Below are 22,474 nucleotides of genomic sequence, written 5' to 3'. Positions count from 1 at the left end.
CCTCCCCACATCGGTAAAATGGACCCAAGGTAGCCAGGTAATCCCTGCACTCGATTGTGATTGGTTGGCGTTCGCTTTCACTCCCTTAGTTTGCCTTTATGTCTGTGTGTGTGACATTTGAGAAGTCTTTTGTGCACCATGCCTCTCAGGCAAACAGCATCTATCTCTATGCTCCCAGCCCTCAGTTGCCAGGCAACAACAGAGCCTCATTTCAAGATCCGGCCATACCTTTTTGAAAATGATATTAATGCAGCACTTCCTATTTATGAAATTTACGAGAACAATTTTCAGATTGGGTTTAGTTTTATATCTTCAGAAGGCTTCAAGAAAGCTTCAGAAGGCTCCTCAAACAACATGCAGTTTGATTGAAAGTCGATTTTGCAGCTGACTTTATAAATTCAAAACATCAGTGCTTTGATTCTCCAGAAATCATTGTAGTTGCATATGTGATATGTATGTACATTTTTTTTACAATTTTATTATGAAAGATAGCTTCCTGTTAAAACAATGTACTTTTTGACGTATGTAATAACTGTCCCTGACATGAACAGCAGGGTGTTACTGCAATCCCTCGTGCTTTACGATGATCCTGTCACTGAAATGGTTTTCTCACCGCGAGACCTCCTTTGTTTTCTCTTTCTCTTCATTTGGATTTGTAGAACTATCATTTATATGAACTTAGCACTTTTGCATGTATCTGAGAATTCATGCATTTAAGTGTGAAGGTGTTTTGCAGTGAAGACAGTCATGGGTTAACTGTAAAGCACTGATGACATTGTCAAAAGCTGGCAAACTGAAAATCTAAATGAGTGAGAGTTTTTGGTCAGGATTTAAGGAGTTGCCGCAGGTGCTTTTACCCTTTGGACAAACTTCAAACTAGGTCATCATCATAAGTAGTAATCAGACAAACAAATCTGCACACAATATAATAAGTCCTACCTTTTGTGTGTAGGTGTATGTGAAGTGTGGTTACCTTCGGGTCTTATTTTAAAAGTTTCTGGCGTGGTGTTTGGAAAAAGGGAACACCCATTAGTAGCCTATTAACTCATGTACAGACATGATCAAGTAAAATTGTTGGAGGCTGTGTTAAACTGTTCATGCGAAGATGCTTTGTATAGAGATTAATGTACCTCCTGTTTTATTGGAAAAACAAGCAATCAAGTCACTGATTTAATCAAAGTCTTTAATCATATAAATTAACCCTGTTAGTCATGCACAATCACTAAACCCAACTTATATTTAATTTGTGTTATTGCATACCCTGTCAGTACTGGGATGATGCTTCATCCATTTCAGGCCTATTTCACCCAAATACTCTACTGAATGAACACATGGCCCAACAGCTGGCAGCCTTTTCAACTGAGTAGGACTTTATTTCCCCCGAGACAGACGTTGCATAATGCACAATGGGTGCTGGAGTTCTCCCCAGCTCAGATGCTCAGACACCGTAGTGGGGTGTTTTGTTACACCACATTAGATCCTGTCACTAACTGCAGAAAAGGGAGTGGTTAGGCCGCAAGCTGTTTGCATTGGTTAGATCTACACTGTCCAGATGCCGAGTCTCCCACTTGTTTGATGGTTATTGCTCAGCTATTAACTGCTACCCCATTTTCATTGGCTAGCCTTTTAGCTGGAACTAACCACTGGATGTTCATTTGCAATTGCAGTAGGGCTGCTCGATTATGGCAAAAATTGTAATCTCGATTATTTGGGTCAATAATTGATATCACGATTATTAAAAACGATTATCCATTTACTTTGAAAACATCAATTTATTGGAGAAATTTGTTTTGAACAGTATATTTTGAACAGTTACCCTGAACTTTTAAGTATAATTCAACTGAAAAACCAATAATAAAAAAAATTAATTTGAAAAAAAGAAAAGTAATAATACAAAAATAATCGTTTTATTTCGATTACGTTGTTTTCGTAATCGTTGCAAGCCATAATCGTAATTGCGATTAAAATACGATTAATTGAGCAACCCTAATTTGCAGTGCCATGATTGCTGGGTATGGATGAAAAGGGAAGGAATTGTCAATGAGGTGTAAATGCCAAGCTACCATAAAAAACGGATTGTAATTTATAAAGTTACAACATGACACATACCTGCCACTCATTTACACACAGCGTACTCCTGGAATTTCACAGCCTAAAAATAAAAAGGTTTTAAAACTTTAGAAAGCTCACTATTCTTCAGCCACTGCGAAATGTTGTAAATGTAATTTGTTATCACCAAACATCAGTTCCCCTTTTTGGAGTCAGGTGATGATGTCAGGGACTTCCTAGTTAGTACAGCAGATTAGATGCTGTGAAGGCCCAACATTCTCCGTAAGATTTTTCATCTGTAGCCATGTCTCATTTGCTGAAAGTAATTTACAGCATGACACCAAAGCAGTAAGCACACAGAAGGGCAATTGGGGACACAAGGTAGCAAGAGGGAGGCCCTGACATCCCCTGAAATACATATTTGAATTGAAATTGCAAAAAGAGCACATGCGAACCTGACAGTGTCACATGTTTAAAGCTGTATCCAAATGAATAACTTGCCTCTGTTTTTATTTGGGCAGAGTACTTTTGGAGTCGCGTCGAAAGTCAAAGAAAATCACAGCAAGAGGGATCTTCACTGGTGGCCGAGTGGTGAGAGGAGTGGACTGGCAGTGGGAAGACCAGGATGGAGGCAACGGAAGGAGAGGAAAGGTAGGTCACCATATCTGTGGAGATGGCGTGTGAATGTCTCCTTTACCGTGTATTTTTTCAGTTTGACTGTTTCTTTAACATGTTATCACTATTATATCACGTCACGTTCGTTGTCATATGCAAAGTAAGAGAATGTTTCCCTGTACAATGAAATTCTTAATTTTCCTTCCATGCTGAATGTATAAAGACACAGTAAATACAAGAAAATGACTAAAGACCACTAAACTACTATTTATAAAACGGACAAGTCAAATCAAGCAATCTGATTGGTTCTTAGCCGTGATATACTGAGCGTATACCACGGGTAGAATTGTAAGTTACTTTTCACAACAAGTCAGTATCCCTCCGCGTCTGAGAAAAACGGTATACAGTTGGGCTGAAAAGCGAACTGCTTGCAGTTTGCTTTTCAAACTGGAACAAGTAAGCAGCGGAGAAGTAACGGGGCAGAAACCCTCCTTTTTACGCAACGGCCCAGACATAGACATCAAACGGCAAAAACATATTCAGTGTGCAGTTCCTTTGGCATTAGGGCAGGGATATTTAGATACTTTCCAAGGTTTGATATAATGAATTGTGCTACTTTTAAAGCAAGCAACGATGTTTTCAAATATGTAATCAAAAAGGTCCGCAAAAACATTTAAGATTAACTTCGACCTCCGGGGGGGTCTTACTATGGAGGAGTGGATTGAGGAGTGCCTATCTCCAGAACAAAAAGCACCTAAACGACGACATGTAGAGCTACGTGAAGAGCAGGTAGTAGACCAACTGGAAAAGTATCACCATTCAAAAGCTTTCTGATGCGGGTCTTGAAACAAAGCAGAGAAATTATGACCGTTAGTCGCCACAGGTGCGAAAGCTCTCTCCAGAGCTACTGGAAGCCGAATCTCGGGGACCGGAGAAAGTGGAGCAATATTCTCGCCACGCCAAGCAACAGCCTAGAACAACCTCAGCCTATACAAGTAACCACGTAAGCCATGCTACTGATGCTGGACAGTTTTTCAGTGGGTGCACAATAAACGGCAACATACACATTAATGTAAATAAATAGCCAAATAATGGATCAACGCTCTCTGTCTAATATGTTCGCTAGCTGTTGTTAGTGTTGTTGCATAGCAACCACCTCGCACTATGTTTCGTGCAGAAGGCAACAGAGGGACTATTTTATTTTGAACATCATTATTTACTAATAACAACTATTTAAATTAGAGTGTGTATTTTTCTTTCATATTGCCACACTTGGTAACCGTTTTATAAAAGCAATAGCTCACTTCAGGCCGTGGTATATGCTCATTATATCACAGTTAAGGGGGTTGTCGACCCTCCGCTTCGCGTCGGGCCGAACCACGCCCCTTAACTGTGATATAATGGCCATATACCACGGCCTGTCGTGAGCTATTGCTTAAATATACAATATATTGAACAGAGAAATCTGTATACAATACTTTGCAGACAGTGGATAGCTTAATGTGTGTGTGTGTGTGTGTGTGTGTAGTGAGTTTGAGGTGGTTAAGGGCAGTGGATTCAATATGTATAACCCCACAACCAATGTGTTTATGATTTTATAGATCCATCCTCTTCACGCTCAATGCATTTATTGGTTGAAAGGTTTCTTCTGGCCGAGCATGACCCCAGACTAAAGGATTTAGTCCACCAACCATAGTCTCAAAAAATCCTGCGGGAGACAATGCAACGCTGCACAGAAGGAAATGACAGGGATCCCTTGCCCCTAAACAACCTTGGAGAGGAAAAAACAAACTTGCATCCCAGGATGTGATTTAATTTGAAATGTGCAGGAGGCTCAACCGAAACAGGAAGTGCACTGTCTGACACAGTGTGTTTGGGGCATGAACATGCTACAAGGAAGTGACAACTACAAATAAAGTCCTCTGGTGCCTAGCCAGGTGTGCTGTAAAGTTGAATATAACTATATCATTGTTCTGGAATATATAAATATACACTTAATTGGTGGTACACTGTTAAGATTACCACAACCCAAATCAATACATTGTCTCGTATACTGTATCGATAATACACTGACACGAATAGATAGCTACAACTAATGGGGTGAAGATTCACCCGTAATTTCCTGTAATGAAAAACCTGCTTTAAACTTAAACAGCTAAATCCATTTAGTGGGAAATCAAATCTGATGAAGATCCTTTCTAAACTCATGACCAGAGGTGCACAATGTGATTGAAAATGATCAAAATGATACACTAAATCTGTATGTAAGTGATGATAATCATTTGTAGATTGCACCACTGCTCGGATTGAGTCCGCTGATTATATTTATCTTTACAGCGCCTATAAACAGACTTCACTGCTGCAGGTTATCCCAGGCTTAAATACATATTAGAAAGTAATACAATGTCTGATGAGGTTGCATTTGTTCGGGCCGGTCTATTTAGATTTATACTGTAACTGTGCTTTAAAGTGCTTGTATTTTGACTCTACTCCAGACCTCTGAGTATTCAATTTAAGAGTCCCTTCAGGCGATTTAAGACTTCATTTTGCTGTGTTATTTAATGGCATATCTCATTACTGTTTTATGATGCTGTAAGCAATATGCTCTCCTCAAATCTGCTACTGCATGTCCTGCAGCTCAGATGTTCCGTTAGATTAGCATGGATATTACCTCCTGAGGCCCGTTAATCAATTACCTCTGTAAGGGGCCTGCAAATAATTTAACGATCTGATTTCTGTATTAACTTAAGGCACAACTTTTAATTAAAGAATTAACTTACTCCAATACCGCTCTTCTCTTGACACTTTCTCAATGTGAGGAAAGCACTGCACCGCTTGTGATGGAGAGAGAATGATCTTGTATGAAGCTCCTAACACTATCTTCCAAATTTGAATTGATTTCCCCCCTTTCATAGCTCATTGCTTATTTATGCCTATAACACATCATTTACTTGGCTTACAGTGCCCTTCAATACATTTCTGCCCAACGCTGTACGCTAGTTCTTACTGCAGTAGTCGGGTGCAGCATCAGTCATAATGTAATACATCAAGTACTTACTCAAGTAATAATGGTGTTAATAGCAGCCACTGCAACGCTGGTATTGTTTACAGCTTGCGAGTCTGTCATCATGGCAAACTGTTCTGCTGGAGGCTACTGATGCTGGAACCACCACAGCAGCCATTTATATTTATGTCGGCCTGTGTACTGATTTCTAGCACAGAAATAGCATCATAACTGCACAGGATGCATTCACAAATGATGCTTTCCAAAATAATTGTCCAAACAAGGGGGGACACGGGGCCATTGCTTTGGCGTTGGTGCTTGTCTGATCCCGTCTAAAGATGGGCTCTAGTTTAATAGTCTTTGGGTGCATGTCATGATAGGAGTGTTCCTTTCTTCTTACAGTATTAACAGTTGATTGTGTAAAGAGCATTCCCTACTGCAGTGTTTCCAAGTTCTGTAAGCAAAATGGGAGCCTGAAATTGTTGTTGCAAAAATAACAGAAACTTACTTTCAGTAGCTTTGAAATATATTTCTAAATAAGCATGATAGGGATCTAGGCATACTGCAACATGAGTTTGGATCAAGCCCTCCTAGAATGCTAATGAATAGAAACACACATGGAAAGTGATGTCTCAGACCTTCCTAAACCTTTAAAGATGAAGCATGTAACCATATTTGAATACCCAGTCATTAAGTATGTATCTGTGGAATAATAATAATATGCATCTTGTTCCCTCTTAACTCTTCTGAAACATGCAGGAACATTTTTGGATAGTAAATCATGTCTAGTGTTTCTTGTTCTGATGAGCTTCCCACAGGCTCTGGCTGAACTTGACTTGCTTGTGTTGTCTTTAGAAAAAGCAATAATAGTTAACAATAATAACGGTTGATGGAGTTTAATTACAATGTTCTTGATGATTTCCCAACTGATGAAATAAAGACAATAGAAGGTTTAGTATTGACTGTAAGATTGCAACGTTGGGAGAATTAAAACAAAAATCTAATTGCAACCGCAAGAATCAAACCCCCTAATCATATTTGTTCATGAGTCCAACACCTAATATTACTCCGTAGTTAGGGTGGGATGCGTACTTAACTTGAAGTTGTTTGAAAGTTTATAGATTGACTTTTGCTCTATTCTATAACCATTTTTTAAGTTGGTGCTCTGTGCATGGCCAGATGACACTGGACCCTTCAACTAGAGGAGTTCAGCTTGTGTTTGCAGACATGTTCTTGTCTTTGAGCTTGGCACTGGGTACTCCATGACTTCTGTAGTTCAACCTTCACGCTGACCTTAATTTGAGAATACATTTCTCCACAGGGAAAAAGAAAGTAGCATATTCGCTAGTATGAGTAGGAGGTTTTAAGATGATAAAAAAACCTGCTTGCAAGCTCCCAATGAAGAAAAATCAATAAATCCCATATTTTCACATACAGTATGCCAACAAATGTATTTCAATTCCCATCCAGACAATGTTCTTTTCACACTAAAAGGATCAGGAAATGACAAATAAAACTCCAAAACCAAGTGTTTTCAATGTTTTTCTTATCTGTCTTTTTCATCTCCTCCCTCTTCCTCTTCCCTAGGTGACAGAGATCCAGGACTGGAGTGCCGCCAGCCCGCACAGCGCGGCCTACGTTCTGTGGGACAATGGGGCCAAGAACCTGTACAGAGTTGGCTTTGAGGGAATGGTGAGCGAACTTCCAGGCTGACCCTCCTGCGCCGTCCCTCACTCACACACACACACACACACACACACACACACACACACACACACACACACACACACACACACACACACCCACCCACTGAGTCTCACAAAAGATCAGCTGTCAGGTGGCTTTGTGTCTGACCGCAGGGCTGGGGCCTTTGTTAGAGCCACGCAGCCAGCATGAGTAAGGCACCATTGTACAGGCAGCTGGAAAGGGAAGGTATCTGCATGATAAAGACAAGCTGTTCCTTGGGCTCTTTTAGGGGGAAGAGAGTGAACACGGAGGTCAACTTTAAAGGAGGGGGCCATTCTCTCGGGGTTGTTGCAGGCGCTGCTCCACACGCGTCTCAAATGAAAAGCATCCTTCTCATTGGTGGAGACTGCCCTCTCCTTTTTTACAAAAGAGGCCAATCGGGTTTCTCGGTTGCATAACAGATTTGTCCTTTTGTTATTTTAATAGGCTGAGAGAAAAGAAAAAGGCATCTGCCTCTGGATTAAGTAAATCATGGTTCCGACCCCCCATCTTGACTTCACTTTTAAGTTTCTTATTAAGACATTCCTGCTAGCTGCTACACAGTTGGTTGTGACGGTTGTTGTTCCAAATGCGGCAACACCTTTTCCTGTTGAGTAATGTATGCTTTGCGCTCAGTGCATTATGAAGTCAAAAGGGTCTTACTGGCTGGATACAGCAGTATAGACTTAATTTGTCAGGACATGTTTTACTTCCATCAGTTCTGAGGAATGTTTGCTCACAGTCTTCTCTGCCCTCTAACTCTGCCACTGTGGCTGCACATCTGAGTCATCACAAATGATACAACGCCTTCCCTCAGTGGCAGTGGAGTGTTTTATTGTCCTGCATTACCCTTAGGGCACTGATATTGTTGGTATTCTAGACATCTACACTGACACTACACCATCAAGTGTTTCCATTCTCTGTTTCAGTATTCTTGATCTTTGTACCCTCTCCTCTAATGGAATTACCCTGGCTAATTATTATCTAACTTTGCTCCCTCTTTCTCCCATAGTCGGATCTGAAATGCGTCCAGGATGCCAAAGGCGGCTCTTTCTACAGAGACCACTGCCCCGTTTTAGGTGAGTTTCCCTCTGATCTGTGTCCTCCGTCATTATTGCACCAATTCTCTCACCTATCGTTCTGGTGCAGTGAATTCAAGGGCATTAGGGGGAGATTCACGTGAAGTTAATTGTGTTTGGCCACTAGATGGCAGCACCACATAATCACAAATAAAAGAAAAGGGCTCAGGTCATGCAGTTTCAGCATTCCTGGAATTCCAGAGTGGATTGTCTCTGTGGATTCGACACTGCAGGAAAAAGTCAGTCATGAGGATTGATAGTGTCCATATTCACAGAAAATGATGTGAACGATTTGATGTTTGACTTCATCTGTGTTTTGTCTTTACCAGTATGCTACTACATATGAGCTTATTTGTACATTTGTTGAATTGCATACTATCAGATTATTTGTATTTCTTTTGTGCCATTTTCTATCCATCCTTCTGTTCTTAGCCCCTTAAGGTTCAAAATGATTAAAGTGTAAGACTAATACAGTTTTTTTTGTATACACTTTAAGTAATGCCAATGTTATTTTTAGTACTCCTAACCTTTGCCTTCATCTCCCAGGTGAGCAGAATGGCAACAGAAATCCTGGCGGTCTCCAGATTGGAGACTTGGTCAACATCGACTTAGACCTGGAGATTGTTCAGTCGCTGCAACACGGCCACGGAGGATGGACTGACGGCATGTTTGAGACGCTCACCACCACCGGCACGGTCTGCGGCATCGATGAAGACCACGATATCGTCGTTCAGTACCCCAGTGGGAACAGGTGAGTCTCTATCAACTGGCTTTTAAATATTGGCTGCCATACAGTGGAACCAATAAAACGGCTTCCTATCACTATAATTCACCCATTAAAGTTTTATATAACCCTTTTTGACTTGGCGCAGTCAAACGCCATCAAACACTTACATGTATATCACTACAACATAAACATTGGTTTGTAACATCCTTGAGAGAAAGACGTTTTAAAATGATCGGTTGATTTGCGTGTGGCGCAGTGGATAGAGCGTTGGTGTTCGGATCAAGGGAGCACAGGTTCAAACCCCACTGCAGTCAGCATGTCGTTGTGTCCCTGGGCAAGACACTTCACCCCAAATTGCTCCTGTGGGGATTGTCCACAGTATTGAGTATGTAAGTCGCTTTGGATAAAAAGCATCTAACAAGTAACATGTAAGTAACATGTAATTTGTATTCAAATATTAAGTCGGTCTTCTTAGCGCCCATCTGTTAATTTTCAGTCTTCTGCATGTATTCAGATCACATCCATAAAGTATAAAAAATATCTTCTATATCACATCATTTTTGTATTACTTAATCGTAGCTTCCAAATACCCAGAGTGACTGCTCAGAATCTATCCTTCAGGTATCCTATCTTATACATTGATGGATGTGTGGTTAAAATGCATTGCCATGTCGATCCTCAGGTGGACATTCAACCCAGCAGTGCTGACAAAGGCCAATGCGGTGCGCAGCGGTGATGTAGCAGCAGGGGCGGAGGGGGGCACCTCCCAGTTCCTGGTGGGAGACCTGGTGCAGATCTGCTTCGACATCGACCGCATCAAGCTGCTGCAGAGAGGCCACGGAGAGTGGGCTGAGGCCATGCTTCCTGTAAGAGTCTGAATGAGTTCACACACAGATATAACCACCCTCACAAGGGGCACAACATCAAATCAAACTTATCTACTGACTGTAACTGTAAAGTTGTGCGAGTGACAAAACAAATCAAAAAAATGCACTCCAGTGGACAGTTTCATATAAAACTTATAATAAAAATAGCACTTGAAAATATGAGGAAATCAATGCTGTTAATATCGGCACCATATATCATTTCGAAATCCTAATTGTTACTTGGAACTCAGTGTACAATTTGTATGCAAATTCTCTAAATTAGGCTCAATTTATGTGTATTTTTCTGCTGTTCCTCTCACACCCAACTGTGCCAGTCCATCGTCTCTCTTCAATCCCTCTTTGGCTGCCAATTACTTTGCATTTATCTTTATTTTGTCTCGACACAACTTTATTCGTCCCTTTTTTTTTTATTCAGTGTGTTCGTTGCTGCCCAGCACGCCCCAGGTAATGTAACGGCAGTCTCCTCCAATATGCCACTTGTCCCTGCCAAACGGGACCCCCCTCGGCAGCTAATGAGCCTTAAAAACCCTGAGATGGGTTGTAGCTTTGATCACTAACCACGGCTGTTTGTCGCCCGCTGCTGCTTCTACTGCAGCAGTCCCCGTTATTGATGGCATCCTCCAGGACAGACCCCGCTCCACAGACTCAAAGTGCCTCTTTCTCATATAGCCGAGATCGAGATGATATGATTCAAAATTGGAAAGCATTTTGCGCTGTCCTCTCTGTATTGCCTGTATAGATGAAGAATAGTCCAGCCGGCAGAAGGGTCTCTTTCTCTTACATCCATCTTGTTCTTTCTTGTGCAAGTACATCTCAATAATGAAACACAGAAAAAGAAGATATTCCAGATTTAAGCTGTCAGCTTTTATTCTTGATACATGCTTTGTTTCTGCTCTGCTTTGTTGAGTCCTCTTTATCCTTTTCCCGCACCCTCTCATTTTTTACTCTTCGTAACAATCCCCTTCCATCTTCGCTCTGCCACTTACAGGCTCTGTTACACCGAACACAGCCCAAAGACAGCAGCCCTCCATGTACTAATGAGTTTGTCGCAACATTTACCAACAGACCCTCGGCAAGGTGGGCCGTGTGCAGCAGATCTACTCCGACAGTGACCTGAAGGTCGAGGTTTGTGGAACTTCTTGGACGTACAATCCCGCCGCCGTCACCAAGATCGCCCCCTCCGGCTCGGCTGTCAGCAACGCCTCTGGAGGTAAGTGTGAACAGGCACTGCTGACATAGAGAGAGTGTCATCTTCGTTCTTCGTCATCACCGCTCCCTGTTCTCTGACACCTGCACGCAATCTTTTTCTGCTGTTTTCTTCCCCCCTGTTCGAGTAGAGCGTCTCTCTCAGTTACTGAAGAAACTATTTGAGACACAAGAGTCCGGAGACATCAACGAGGAGCTGGTCAAGGCAGCAGCCAATGGCGACTTGGCCAAGGTGGAGGACATCCTTAAGAGACCCGAAGTGGACGTAAGTGCTCGACGTTCTGTATTTTGGGATGAGCAGCTGCCGGTTTTCTAGATGGGTTTTTGATGAACAACAAGTCTTTTTTTTTGCTATTGTATATTTTCAAAAGATGCGAGTACATTTATAATTGAAGCTGGAATATACCCAGCTTTGCTTCGCTCTGCTCTCAGTATATAGAGGAGGCTGAGAGTCTCCCAGGAAAGGGTTCTGAGATCCTCCCACTCCTGCTCCTCTCTCTATCTGAAAAGCATTAAGGCTGGGCCCAGAGGAGGCACCGAGGAGCATTGATGTGCACTGCAGCACAGACCTTTATTCACTCTAGAAAATCAAGATTAGATCTACAAACCCCATATGGTTGCAGATTGTGTTCTGACACAGTCTACAAGCCAGGGAAAACACCCATTAGCCACAGGACCAAAGCGTGTGCCCTGTATGGGTTATGAGAAGTGGTTACGTCAGGTCTGCAATCCTGTCCTCACTCAGAGAGCAACATAGTGAATGGGTGTGTGTGTCAGTGGCGAAGGCTGGCCACATGCCCTACTGCCTTTCAGTGGAATTATTTGCTTAAAGCTGAGCACACTGAGCTCGGCCAAGTGATCCGCCTGCCAGGACAAGAGACGTCTCGAGACTCCCAAAGGAGCACCGCATTAATATTTATGATCTGAGTTTTTGCAGTGCTGCAGTTGCTGATGAAACATGCACACACAGCCGCGCACGCACATCCACACGTACGAGCGCTTAAACACACCTTGGTCATTCTTTGAGCCCCCCTCAGGTGAACGGCTAATTGAGTAGATGCTTACCTAAACATGACATTGACACGCAGCCGTATTCTCTCTCTTGATGTGTTGACAGGTGAACGGGCAGTGTGCGGGACACACTGCTATGCAGGCAGCCAGTCAGAACGGGCACGTGGATGTGCTGAAGCTGCTGCTCAAACACAACGTTGACCTGGAAGCTGAGGTTTGTATAATTAAAATGAATGTCTCCTCTCTCTTCTCATATGTAATCTTACTTGCCATAAAGGCATCTTAGCCCACTATACAGGGGGAACAAATCTTATCACGGTCAAAAGACTGAGTCATTATGCGGGTGTGTCACTGTTCTCAGGACAAAGATGGAGACCGGGCAGTGCACCACGCAGCCTTCGGTGATGAGGGCTCTGTCATTGAGGTGCTGCAGAGGGGCGGTGCTGACTTGAATGCCAGGAACAAGCGAAGGCAGACACCATTACACATAGCTGTCAACAAGGGACACCTGCAGGTGGTCAAGACCCTGCTGGACTTTGGCTGCCACCCGAGCCTTCAGGTACCTAACCCTGCAGCTTATTTACAAATGAGCAGAGTTCTCTTTGTGACACAGTAGAGAGAAGAGAGGTCGTCTGAGGCAGGGTTTGAATCACACATTAGTACTGGAATAGTAAGTAACACAAGTTTCCCCTTTTTAGGATTCAGAGGGGGACACACCCCTGCACGATGCCATAAGCAAGAAGAGAGACGACATGCTGTCAGTGCTGCTGGAGGCTGGGGCCGATGTCACCATCACCAACAATAACGGCTTCAATGCTTTGCATCACGCTGCACTGCGAGGGAACCCCAGGTATGAGACACTAACCCACTCTCCCACTACTTGTCACACATTTCGGGAGTCTATGAGGGACAGGGGCATGTTTAAGTGGAATCTGTGGAAACTTAAATATCTCAATAAATGGCTGCTTAACGCTTTCAGTAGATTACATACAGACATGCTGAATACCGAAACTCTCAACATAATATATATGTTAAGTGTCCAAACACTGTTTCCTTTTTTGACAAATTAATTATCAGAGTCCTTAATTTGAATAGACAATATAAATACTGATACTTACAGATTCTAGCCTTAAATAATAAAAGCGCACTAGACTAGTGTTACTTTGTGACTGTCATTCCATAAATATTTTTCAGTACTCATGTCATGTTGTTTGGATTATTTAGACTTGAGCATTAAATTATAATTCAAACTGATGCATAATTTGGTATCAAATATAGAGCCAAACTGAAACTGCTTTTACTCAAAGACATTTCAGAGTAGGGCTGCTCGATTATGGCAAAAATCATAATCACGATTATTTTGGTCAATAATTGATATCACGATTATTTAATACGATTATTCATTGACTTTGAAAACATCCATTTATTGAACTTTAAAACAAATAATAATTTGAACAGTATCTTGTTAACTGTTGATTACCCTGAACGTATAATTCAACTGAAAAACCAATACAAAAATAAATTAAATAAATGATATATTTAAATAAATAATATAAAAATAATAAATACCAATAAACAAGATCAACAAATATTTTGGAGCGCACTTCCACAAGCTACTAAACATATATAAATATGATAAATACAAATAAATTAATTAGATCAAATATGTTGCAGTGCACTGTCACAACCAAGCAAAGCTAAATAATAGTTTTTTTCGATTATGTTGTTTTTGTAATTGTGGCAGGCCAAAATCGTAATTGCGATTTAAAATACGATTAATTGCACAGCCCTATTTCAGAGCGTAATTATCATCAAACAATATTAAAACCTTTCGAGAATATGATTTAAAACTACGAGCACAAGACTATCCTGTTTAGTTTATTACCAGCCAGAGGACAGAGGCAGTGACAGAACCACTAATCTGTAACTACTAATCCGTTACTTAATCATCCTCTGTTGGTATGAAAGATGAGGTTTAAACAAGGAGACAAAATAGGTCCAGTCATTGACATAAACCGACACATTAGGATTTACAGACATATGATCTTAATGAGAAATCAGAAGTGTATAAGCATGACACTTCAGACACTTTCTCGGGTATAAAAAGATCCTTTTCTCGGTATCGCATAGTTGAATGTGTTCCAAGGCATAACATAGCGTACAAATGAAAGTTTACAGTATTTACTGAACCCTAACCCTAACCCTATGTAACGCATTACTTCAGTCATGTGTGATGTTCTTCTTAAAATTCTCTAATCGTCTTTTGCCGTAGTAAATGTACCAGTTTATGGGGATAATTTCAATTCTTCCACAGATTCCACTTTAATTTAAAAGTAGTTTAAAGCCATTAAAACTAAATGATCACATTTCACCCTACTATGAAATGTACTCCGGGATTTCAATTTAGTCCGACATTGATTGAAGTTTGAAGCAGGCCTATAGGCTTCATCTAACTCCCCAACAGATGGTATGGTCTCAAATTGACATTAGACTACCTTTGAGGCCTTGAAAGCATCTGTCTTACTTTCTTTCTTAGTGTAGTTAATAGCCCTTGAAGTTCATTTGTTGTTTCTTTTTTACTGTAATGCTGGTCTGTTACCGTGTGTTGGGATGTGAGGCTGGCCTGAAGCGGGTCGCCTCGTCCTTGGCCGTCAGTGTTTCTGTCTGAAGGAGCTTACTGCTTACACTCTTTGGCTGCTTTATTCTTATCTCTCAACCATGAGCATATTAAAGATGGCTCAGCGAGATGGCGCTCTGGATCAGGTCGATCATGCAGGGTCTCTTAAATTGATGGGCATCGATGCTACAGGGTCAGTGTTATAAACTGGAGCGGTTTCTAGGGAAAGTTAACAGCTGTATCCCGTGCTCAACGCTTTCAGTGTGTTCGCTTATGGTTGGTTGCATCTGAGCGTGGTTATCCCAGACTAAATGTCATGCCCCTTTGCTGGCATTCATTTGTTTGGCATGAGGGCAAACTGTGGTCAGAGGGCATTACTAATATCATTTGTATTTAAAACAATAGTTTAGGGAAATGCAGATCTTAAGAAAAGGGTGCTAAAAGAAATGAACAGCAACACAAGTACATCAAATGCACAAAAACAGTAAACATTAGTTCACAATGTGTTTTTCTAATGTTTTTACCTTTTATAAAAGATACAGAACGAGTTTGCTCGAGCCCCTCAGCAGCTCTTTCTAGAGTTGATGATCCCTGAAATTGTATAATTAAATGTAATTATATAAATAAGGGTCTATCTGATGAATCCATATCTTAAATCTTTTTCAGATTATACGAGATAAATGACAACATTTACACACGCAACACACAAAATTGAGCATATGGTCAGAAGTCGGGGTCTGACTTTGTAGTCCGTGAGAGAAAACATATTACAAGGCTGATGTGTGTAATGAATAATACTAAACTTATTTAGTAAGGGTCAGAGACTGGCAGAGTGTAAAGCAAATAGCTTGCAGTGCAAATATACAAATGCAATGGGTGTGTAATGTGTAATGTGTATATGTAAACCAGCAGTCAGAATGTAGAGGAGCAGAAAGCTGCTCCGCTGTGGGACTCATTGATTTAGTGGCGAAAAAGTGCCGAAGCACAGCATTTTCTGTATCAGGGCTCCTGTTGTGTTTGTGTGTGTGCGTCGCTCGCTCGGGTCCACGCTCTGTCCCCTTGCCTTCAAGAGAAACGAAGATATATGTCGCCTTCTCCAGTCTGCCCATTTACTTTTATTTCACGCTCGAGCTCCTGCAATATCGGGGAGACAGTCCACAAGTCCTAAAGCCCTCGAAAATCTCTCCCTAGGTTGAAATGAAAGCACCTTGTCTGGCGTGTTTTTAGTGGAAAGGCAGTTGTTTCGATTGAGTGCTTAAAGGAATTCCAACCATAGAATCATATTTCAAAAAGGTGCATTTGACGACGGCCATGAGGTGGTGCTTGGAGTTGGAAGTTGATCGGAAGGCCATTGCATGAGGGATTTTATATGAAGCCCCTCTAGTAAATGATTGATTGTATTATTGCTTCCTGATAGAAGGTCCACGCCTCTTGTTTAGACTGAGCACTGAAACAGAATGCTCTGGCATACATTGCTTGAACAGATCTAATCTATAATTTCAAATCAGAAATATTCCAATACAAAAAACAGGGGGGGGAAAAAGGTTACAGTGCGTCACAGTCCCTGGTGTGCGTGTGTGTGTCTTATGTGAGTGTTTTAAGAGCGCTGTTGGGTGTTCCAGCGGTGGATATAAGATTGAGGAAGACACATAGGAGGAACCCTGTGGGGCATCGATTAATCTTTCAACCTGGTGTCCCAAATACAGAAACAAATCAAGTGTACCAACTGGGGCGCTGCAGGAGCTGGGGAGTGTTGCTATATTTCACCTTGTTCATTACTCACACACACACACACACACACACACACACACACACACACACACACACACACACCACGACAGAAGGTAAAGGCATTTCCTCATAAATTAGACCTAGTTAAGTTTTTACAATTGCTACTAAAAATGAAAGCGCTGTTATAACCAGTAAGGTGTCGATTTTCTCGGACATCCACGTTGTGTTTTCACCCCCGTGTGTGTTTACTGCAGCACGAGCCTGCAAGGGGAGCCTGGCTCGTCTCTGTGTCTTTCCCCCGGGCTGCTAGATGCCAGTAGCTGCTACAATACTGTAAACAATACGATTAATAGCCCATGACTCATAACCGTCTCCAAACAAGCCCTGCAGCGGCGGTCTGTACCCTTTAACGTGTCACCTCCCTGTAATATCCCCCCCCCTTCTCCTTCTCTAATACAGTGCTCAGCTTTTTCTTTTATAATGGCAACATATAGGAACACCCCCATATGGTAATGGAGCGCTCTGTAATCATTCACACTGTGCTCCAAATTGCAGTATTCCCAATATAATGGCAGTACTAATAGGCAGCAGCATAAGGGCTATATTGTAACAGAATCGCAATTAGAAAGAAAATAGTTTTGTTGGTCCGCAGTGGCAAATCTGCAAAATGGGTCAAATGTTTGCATTTTCTAGTGGCTTGCCGCTTTATGCACATGTTCTTCGTGGCTGCCATTGATTGAATTAGGAGTCTTTCACCCTCTCTCTTGCTCATTTCAGACTAGGCTAATCAAGTCAGACCAGCGTAATTGAGTAAGCTAGTGTCTTTTACATTACCCGAATAGATTTTATGGTTATTGGTCCAATGGAGAACACTTTACATTCCAAATAAATGGAGAATGGAGTGCTATTTACTATGAATTAAATAAATAATTTGTAAATGCTCTACCCACATTCTCACATCAGTACGAGTGATGAGACAAATTAAAGCGTTCACATCAATTTCAAAACTAAATTCACTTTTTTACTGAGTTTAATAAAAGGCCTGTTTGACATAGCGTTAAGCACCAAATTAGGAAGGGAAAATAAAGGGAGGGGAGACGCAGTGTGACGGGAGTTTGGGTTAGATCTGCAGTAACAGCGACTGGATGTGTGAGACTGTAACCGTTTGTGAGCGCTCTGTGATTTGTGCGTTTAGTTCTTCTTGTCCTCTGAGCATCTGGCTCTCATCTACCCCAGCTTTTCCAACATCACTGCAGGACACTTCAGGGGGAAGGAGGCCAAGCGTTTTACATGTGTGTTGTGTGTAGTCTCTAAACAACTATATTTTGCCCCCTTTTTTCCCTTTTATTCGCTATGGTATCCCTGCTGAGCTGCATTTGTTTTCTCCTTTATTTCTTCTCTTTTGCTTATTCCCACCCACAGTGTAATTGACTGCCAGACAGTCGGTTTAGGAGACGTCTTAGCCAGACAGCTGTACGGACATGTGAGTGCTGTGTTTCTGAAATAGCGCACGCTGCACATCCACCCCCTGCTATTTTTGAAGCAGCCATTGATAGTGTGGTCAGAATATCAATCCCCGAGGCAGGAGACAGAGAGGTAACACGCAGAAAGGAAAGTGGACCAAAGCAACATTTTGAAGCTGGTATTGGTTTCTTTATTATTGAAAAACAAGACATGACAATTACTGTACACTTTAGTTGTTGTTGGTAGAAGAAAGTCATCAGCATGACGTGGCTCGCTGCCATTACAGTGATTGTGCTGAAGGCGTCCCAGCAGAAGGAGCTCCTGTAGTCATCAAAGCATAGCTACAGCTGGTTGAAGGGGACCAAATCCATTCAAGAGGTGATTTGGTTCCATTTTACCAGCTTTAGCAAAGCATTGTGGAATCACTGTTTCACGGACGGACATGGGAAGTGCTGTGGAGGGAAAGTGTCTCAAAGGCTCTGCTGCAGTAGTTTTCAGTCGTATCAGAAAAAGCCCATGTTGCATTTGAACATCTTATTACAACCTGAGATGATGGTTGTCACACCATGTCTACCCACTGGTTGAAATGCTCATTCTCACTCTTTATTTCTTCTCCTGCCTGTTCACCTTCACCCACTCTGTGACATACATTACATTCAGCACATTACACGTTTCCCACCACACCGATAACACAGAGGTACAGTTGATCAACCTTACCTAACTTTCTCCTTTTCCGCCTCCCAGGCAGTCTATTTATCTTCCTCGATATCTTTTTAACTTTTATGCCCGCCCCCCCCCCCCCCTCCCGAGAGTGAGAAAAATTGTTCCCTGAGAAAAGGATAATAATAATCTGTGGCAGTGCACTTGAGTCAAATGTCCTGAAGTCATGAAGCAATTACAGGCTCTGACAGATGGGCCCTGCTCGGAGCACGTTGCCGCTGCGGTCACCGAGACGGCCAACAGACAAATGCAGAGGCACAACCACACACACACACACACACACACACACACACACACACTCCCTCACTCACGCTCCTACAGCAGCACTCTGGGATGTCAAGTCACAACATTAATTTAAAGCAGTCATTTTAAGTCCTCGAGACTGATTTGTAGTGAAGAGAGTTCTGTTTGAACAGAAACTGAGGGCAGATTATTTTAGTTTCTTTCACAGCTACAGTAGTACAGTATTTTCCTCACAAAATAAATCAGGACATAAAGTACTTTGATTCCATGTTTGTCTATGTGTGCCTAAAGCTTAAGCTAGTTGTTATCAATCATAGCTCAATATCAATTTCTCCTATTAGAGAAACATCAAACAGCTTCCATATTTTTTTAATTTAGTTTGCACTAAGTTGCAGTTAAGTGACATTTATTTGGCCTTTTTTCAGCTTTCATTATCATTAATCGCAATAAGTGTTCCTTTGACACTATTTTGCAGGAGGAATATAAAACATAGCTCAGCTGTTATAATTATTGACTTTTCTGTCAAGGCCCGAATGAGATTCTCAGAGTGCCACTGACAGCTGAGTGATATACGGCGCTGCTTGTAGACAGGATGGAGGTCAATGTAGGGCCAGCTTGATATGGCACACCAGAGGCAGGTCTATTTGTAACATACACATTCATACTCGCTCGCTTACACACACGCAGCGCCTCAGTCACTCAGAGTCAGGTGGCCAGGCAGCTCACCTCGTCTGAGGGCCATAACAGGGCAAAAGCAGGGGGGGACGACAGGCACTCAGCATTTGATAATGTCAGCATCTGCTGTGTTTGTCACTCAGACAGCAGGTCGTTGCTATTGAGGGGCTGGGAGAAACACGCAGTGCAAAGCCAGGCACCCTGACACGCCTCAGATGTCTTGACAGAAAAGAGAGCTAGACAGGATATCATGACAAACAGATGGGCCTGAATATTGGACATACATTTAAAGAATTAAGGTTCAGAAAAACTGCTTAATTCTGATGTTCCGATTTTTTACATTAGGCCTTCTTTGTAAAGATGAATCGGCTACTTTTGTCAGTAAACTTGGTGAACAATTCAGATTTTAGGTGTTGGTATCAGTTATGTCCAATCAGCTTAGATAGTTCCTTCGTTGAAGGGAAATGGAGTAAGTCAGCCCTCTGCTTGGCATATTAATCAGCTCAGATGAAGTGCGTTGTATTTCATTAGAACAGAGCTGTCGTACTACACAGCCGTACGTACACCTTTTCTTTGCTCCACTGCGGGACAAATGTTGTAGGCACTGATACTTCCCAGCCAAATTTGAATGATGAAGCAATTTAAATATGCAGGTATTTACTGCTTCACAAGTGTAGTATTTGTATATTTATACTAAGTTTTATTGAGCCAGTCATTTCTCCTCGTTATTTATAATCTTTCTGTGTGGATTTTCAAACTAGAGCCAAAATGCAGTGGAGAAAAATACCTTGAGAGAGCTTTGTATCTAATTCAAAAGGGTTTAAAGAGAAGTAAACCTGTGCTAAAACTGGCACGGGGATCGTCTATGATCCGAGCACAGGCCAGAGAGGGGGTCAGAATAGGTGAAAGTGCTAGATATGAATAGCTCTCCATGCAAACGACCCCCCCCTCGCTGCATTTCTCTCTGTGCCTCTGTCCATATTCTGTTGCCTTTTATTTGTTTGAAGCGGTCAACAATTGGAATCAGCTGACAGGCCAGAGTTGACTCTGATCCTGCATTGTCACTTTTTGATGGTCTAATCTGACTGCCATGCAGCCCAGCAAAGCATTTGGCAAGCATAGCAAACGTGAACAATGAGAGCAGGAATCAGAGGGAGGGAGGGGAGCGCGGGGCAGCCGGGTTGATGTGGGGTGGGGGCATAAAGGCAGGGCAGTCATAGTTAAACACACAAGATTGTTAACACGGAAGCCATATGATACAGCAGTAGGATAGAGCCGGCTCGGGCAGCAACAGCAACGTCAGTCTCTCTTCATTCTGCCTCCTCAGCAACTATTTCTTTCCCTTTTTTAGTTGCATAGTAAAAAAAACGCCAGCAACGATGGCGGAGTTTTGTTTCCTATACCCCTTTTGCTTTCTCTTTCCCCTTGAGCCCTGTGGGCGCACTGGATAAGATTATGGTATTAATGGTCAGAAGCAGCTCCAGCTTACCTCTCATTGCTCGCCAAAGTTGGTTCTAAGTTGCAGCTGGCTGAATTTCAAGGGGCTATAATGCAGTAAAATCGCCTAATAATGAAAGGAGGCCCTGTTCATATGGCGATGTCACAAGGCGACTTTTTGCCCATAGTTGGTGTAGGCGGCTAAATCGGTGCACTCAAATTGTGAACAGAGAAAGCTCAAAACATGATTGCTATCAATAAATGCTATCTTATGTAGCTGTCCAATTAATTGTTGGTATATCTTGGATGAGAGGTTTTTATTGGCCAAGTGAGCCAGTTTTAGCAAGCAGCAAGTTCCCTACAGCGAATATTGCTGCAGTGAGACTGCCCAGAGACAGTATAGCTAATGTATGAGCCTTACCACTCACATCCATACTCTCTTTTTCTCTCCCTCTCTCCGGCTGCTGTTTTCTCTCACACTATGATCACAGTCGTATTAACAATCTTGAAAGCACAAGCAAATCCTCAGACACTGCTGTCCAATGTCATTTTCCCAGATCGAGGACAAGCACCCCACTAAGAATACATACTTCTTTACATTCCATAGCTATCATATGTTCATATGGGTACATAAAGAAGTATGTACACCAAGGAGGTAATCTTAGGTATGAAATTGTCTCACCTTTCGCCAAGGTCAGGAAGTTATGAGCAGAACATTTTCCTCACCGTTTTCTCTCCCAAGTATGGTAGTGTGCACTGTAAGGTGACTTTGAGTGTAAATGCAGTTCAAGGCTTTCCTTTGGTTGCCATGTAAGGCTGAGCTCCCAGTCCCCCCGCCCCTGAACATAACAGAAGTTTTGCAGTCCATACCATAGCTGACTGTCCCGGTGACCCCCGCTGTCCTCCAGAAAACTGGGAGAATCCAGGAGGATTAAGGAGTGGAATACAGCTTCCCTTTTTTTTTTTTTTTTACTGCAGTTTGAAGGTGGTCTTTTTCTCTTTCCAGGAAAAATGTTGAGGAGGTAGATTAAGAGGTTGGTGAAAAAAGGCAGCGAAGATAGGACGAGCTTTCCCTTGATGGACAGTCCATGGTGTGAGGTGCCTCTGCGTGCACCTCGTCTTGTATGATGATCATCTGCTGTGGACCGTGAGTCCTGGGAGCAGGGGTGCACCTATAAGCTGATTGGCCCCGCTGACACACTAAACATTTTCCCTTCTCTCCTCCCACTCCTCTTTCAGCCTGCCTCCCTCACCGCCATGTCGTTCTCCTATTTCAACCCCCAC

At 42.2% G+C, this 22,474-nt stretch overlaps 1 protein-coding gene across 6 annotated transcripts in view; it reads left to right on the top strand.

Moving 5' to 3' along the window:
• The window catches only part of mib1 (mindbomb E3 ubiquitin protein ligase 1), a 50,585-nt gene that overhangs the window by 2,103 nt on the left and 26,008 nt on the right, over positions 1–22,474 (top strand). For all 6 annotated transcript variants that reach the window (XM_034137758.1, XM_034137757.1, XM_034137756.1 and 3 more), the window contains exons 3-12: positions 2,571–2,700; positions 7,256–7,360; positions 8,406–8,472; positions 9,019–9,223; positions 9,882–10,065; positions 11,152–11,296; positions 11,424–11,557; positions 12,410–12,517; positions 12,665–12,862; positions 13,002–13,153. In XM_034137758.1, the coding sequence (XP_033993649.1) occupies positions 2,571–2,700; positions 7,256–7,360; positions 8,406–8,472; positions 9,019–9,223; positions 9,882–10,065; positions 11,152–11,296; positions 11,424–11,557; positions 12,410–12,517; positions 12,665–12,862; positions 13,002–13,153 (1,428 nt within the window). The remainder of the gene's footprint in view (positions 1–2,570; positions 2,701–7,255; positions 7,361–8,405; positions 8,473–9,018; positions 9,224–9,881; positions 10,066–11,151; positions 11,297–11,423; positions 11,558–12,409; positions 12,518–12,664; positions 12,863–13,001; positions 13,154–22,474) is intronic.

The sequence above is a fragment of the Trematomus bernacchii genome, unplaced genomic scaffold (genome assembly GCF_902827165.1).
Source record: "Trematomus bernacchii unplaced genomic scaffold, fTreBer1.1, whole genome shotgun sequence".
NCBI lineage: Eukaryota > Metazoa > Chordata > Actinopteri > Perciformes > Nototheniidae > Trematomus > Trematomus bernacchii.
Note: the sequence above shows the minus strand (reverse complement) of the source record. Positions and strands in the feature narration are given on the sequence as shown.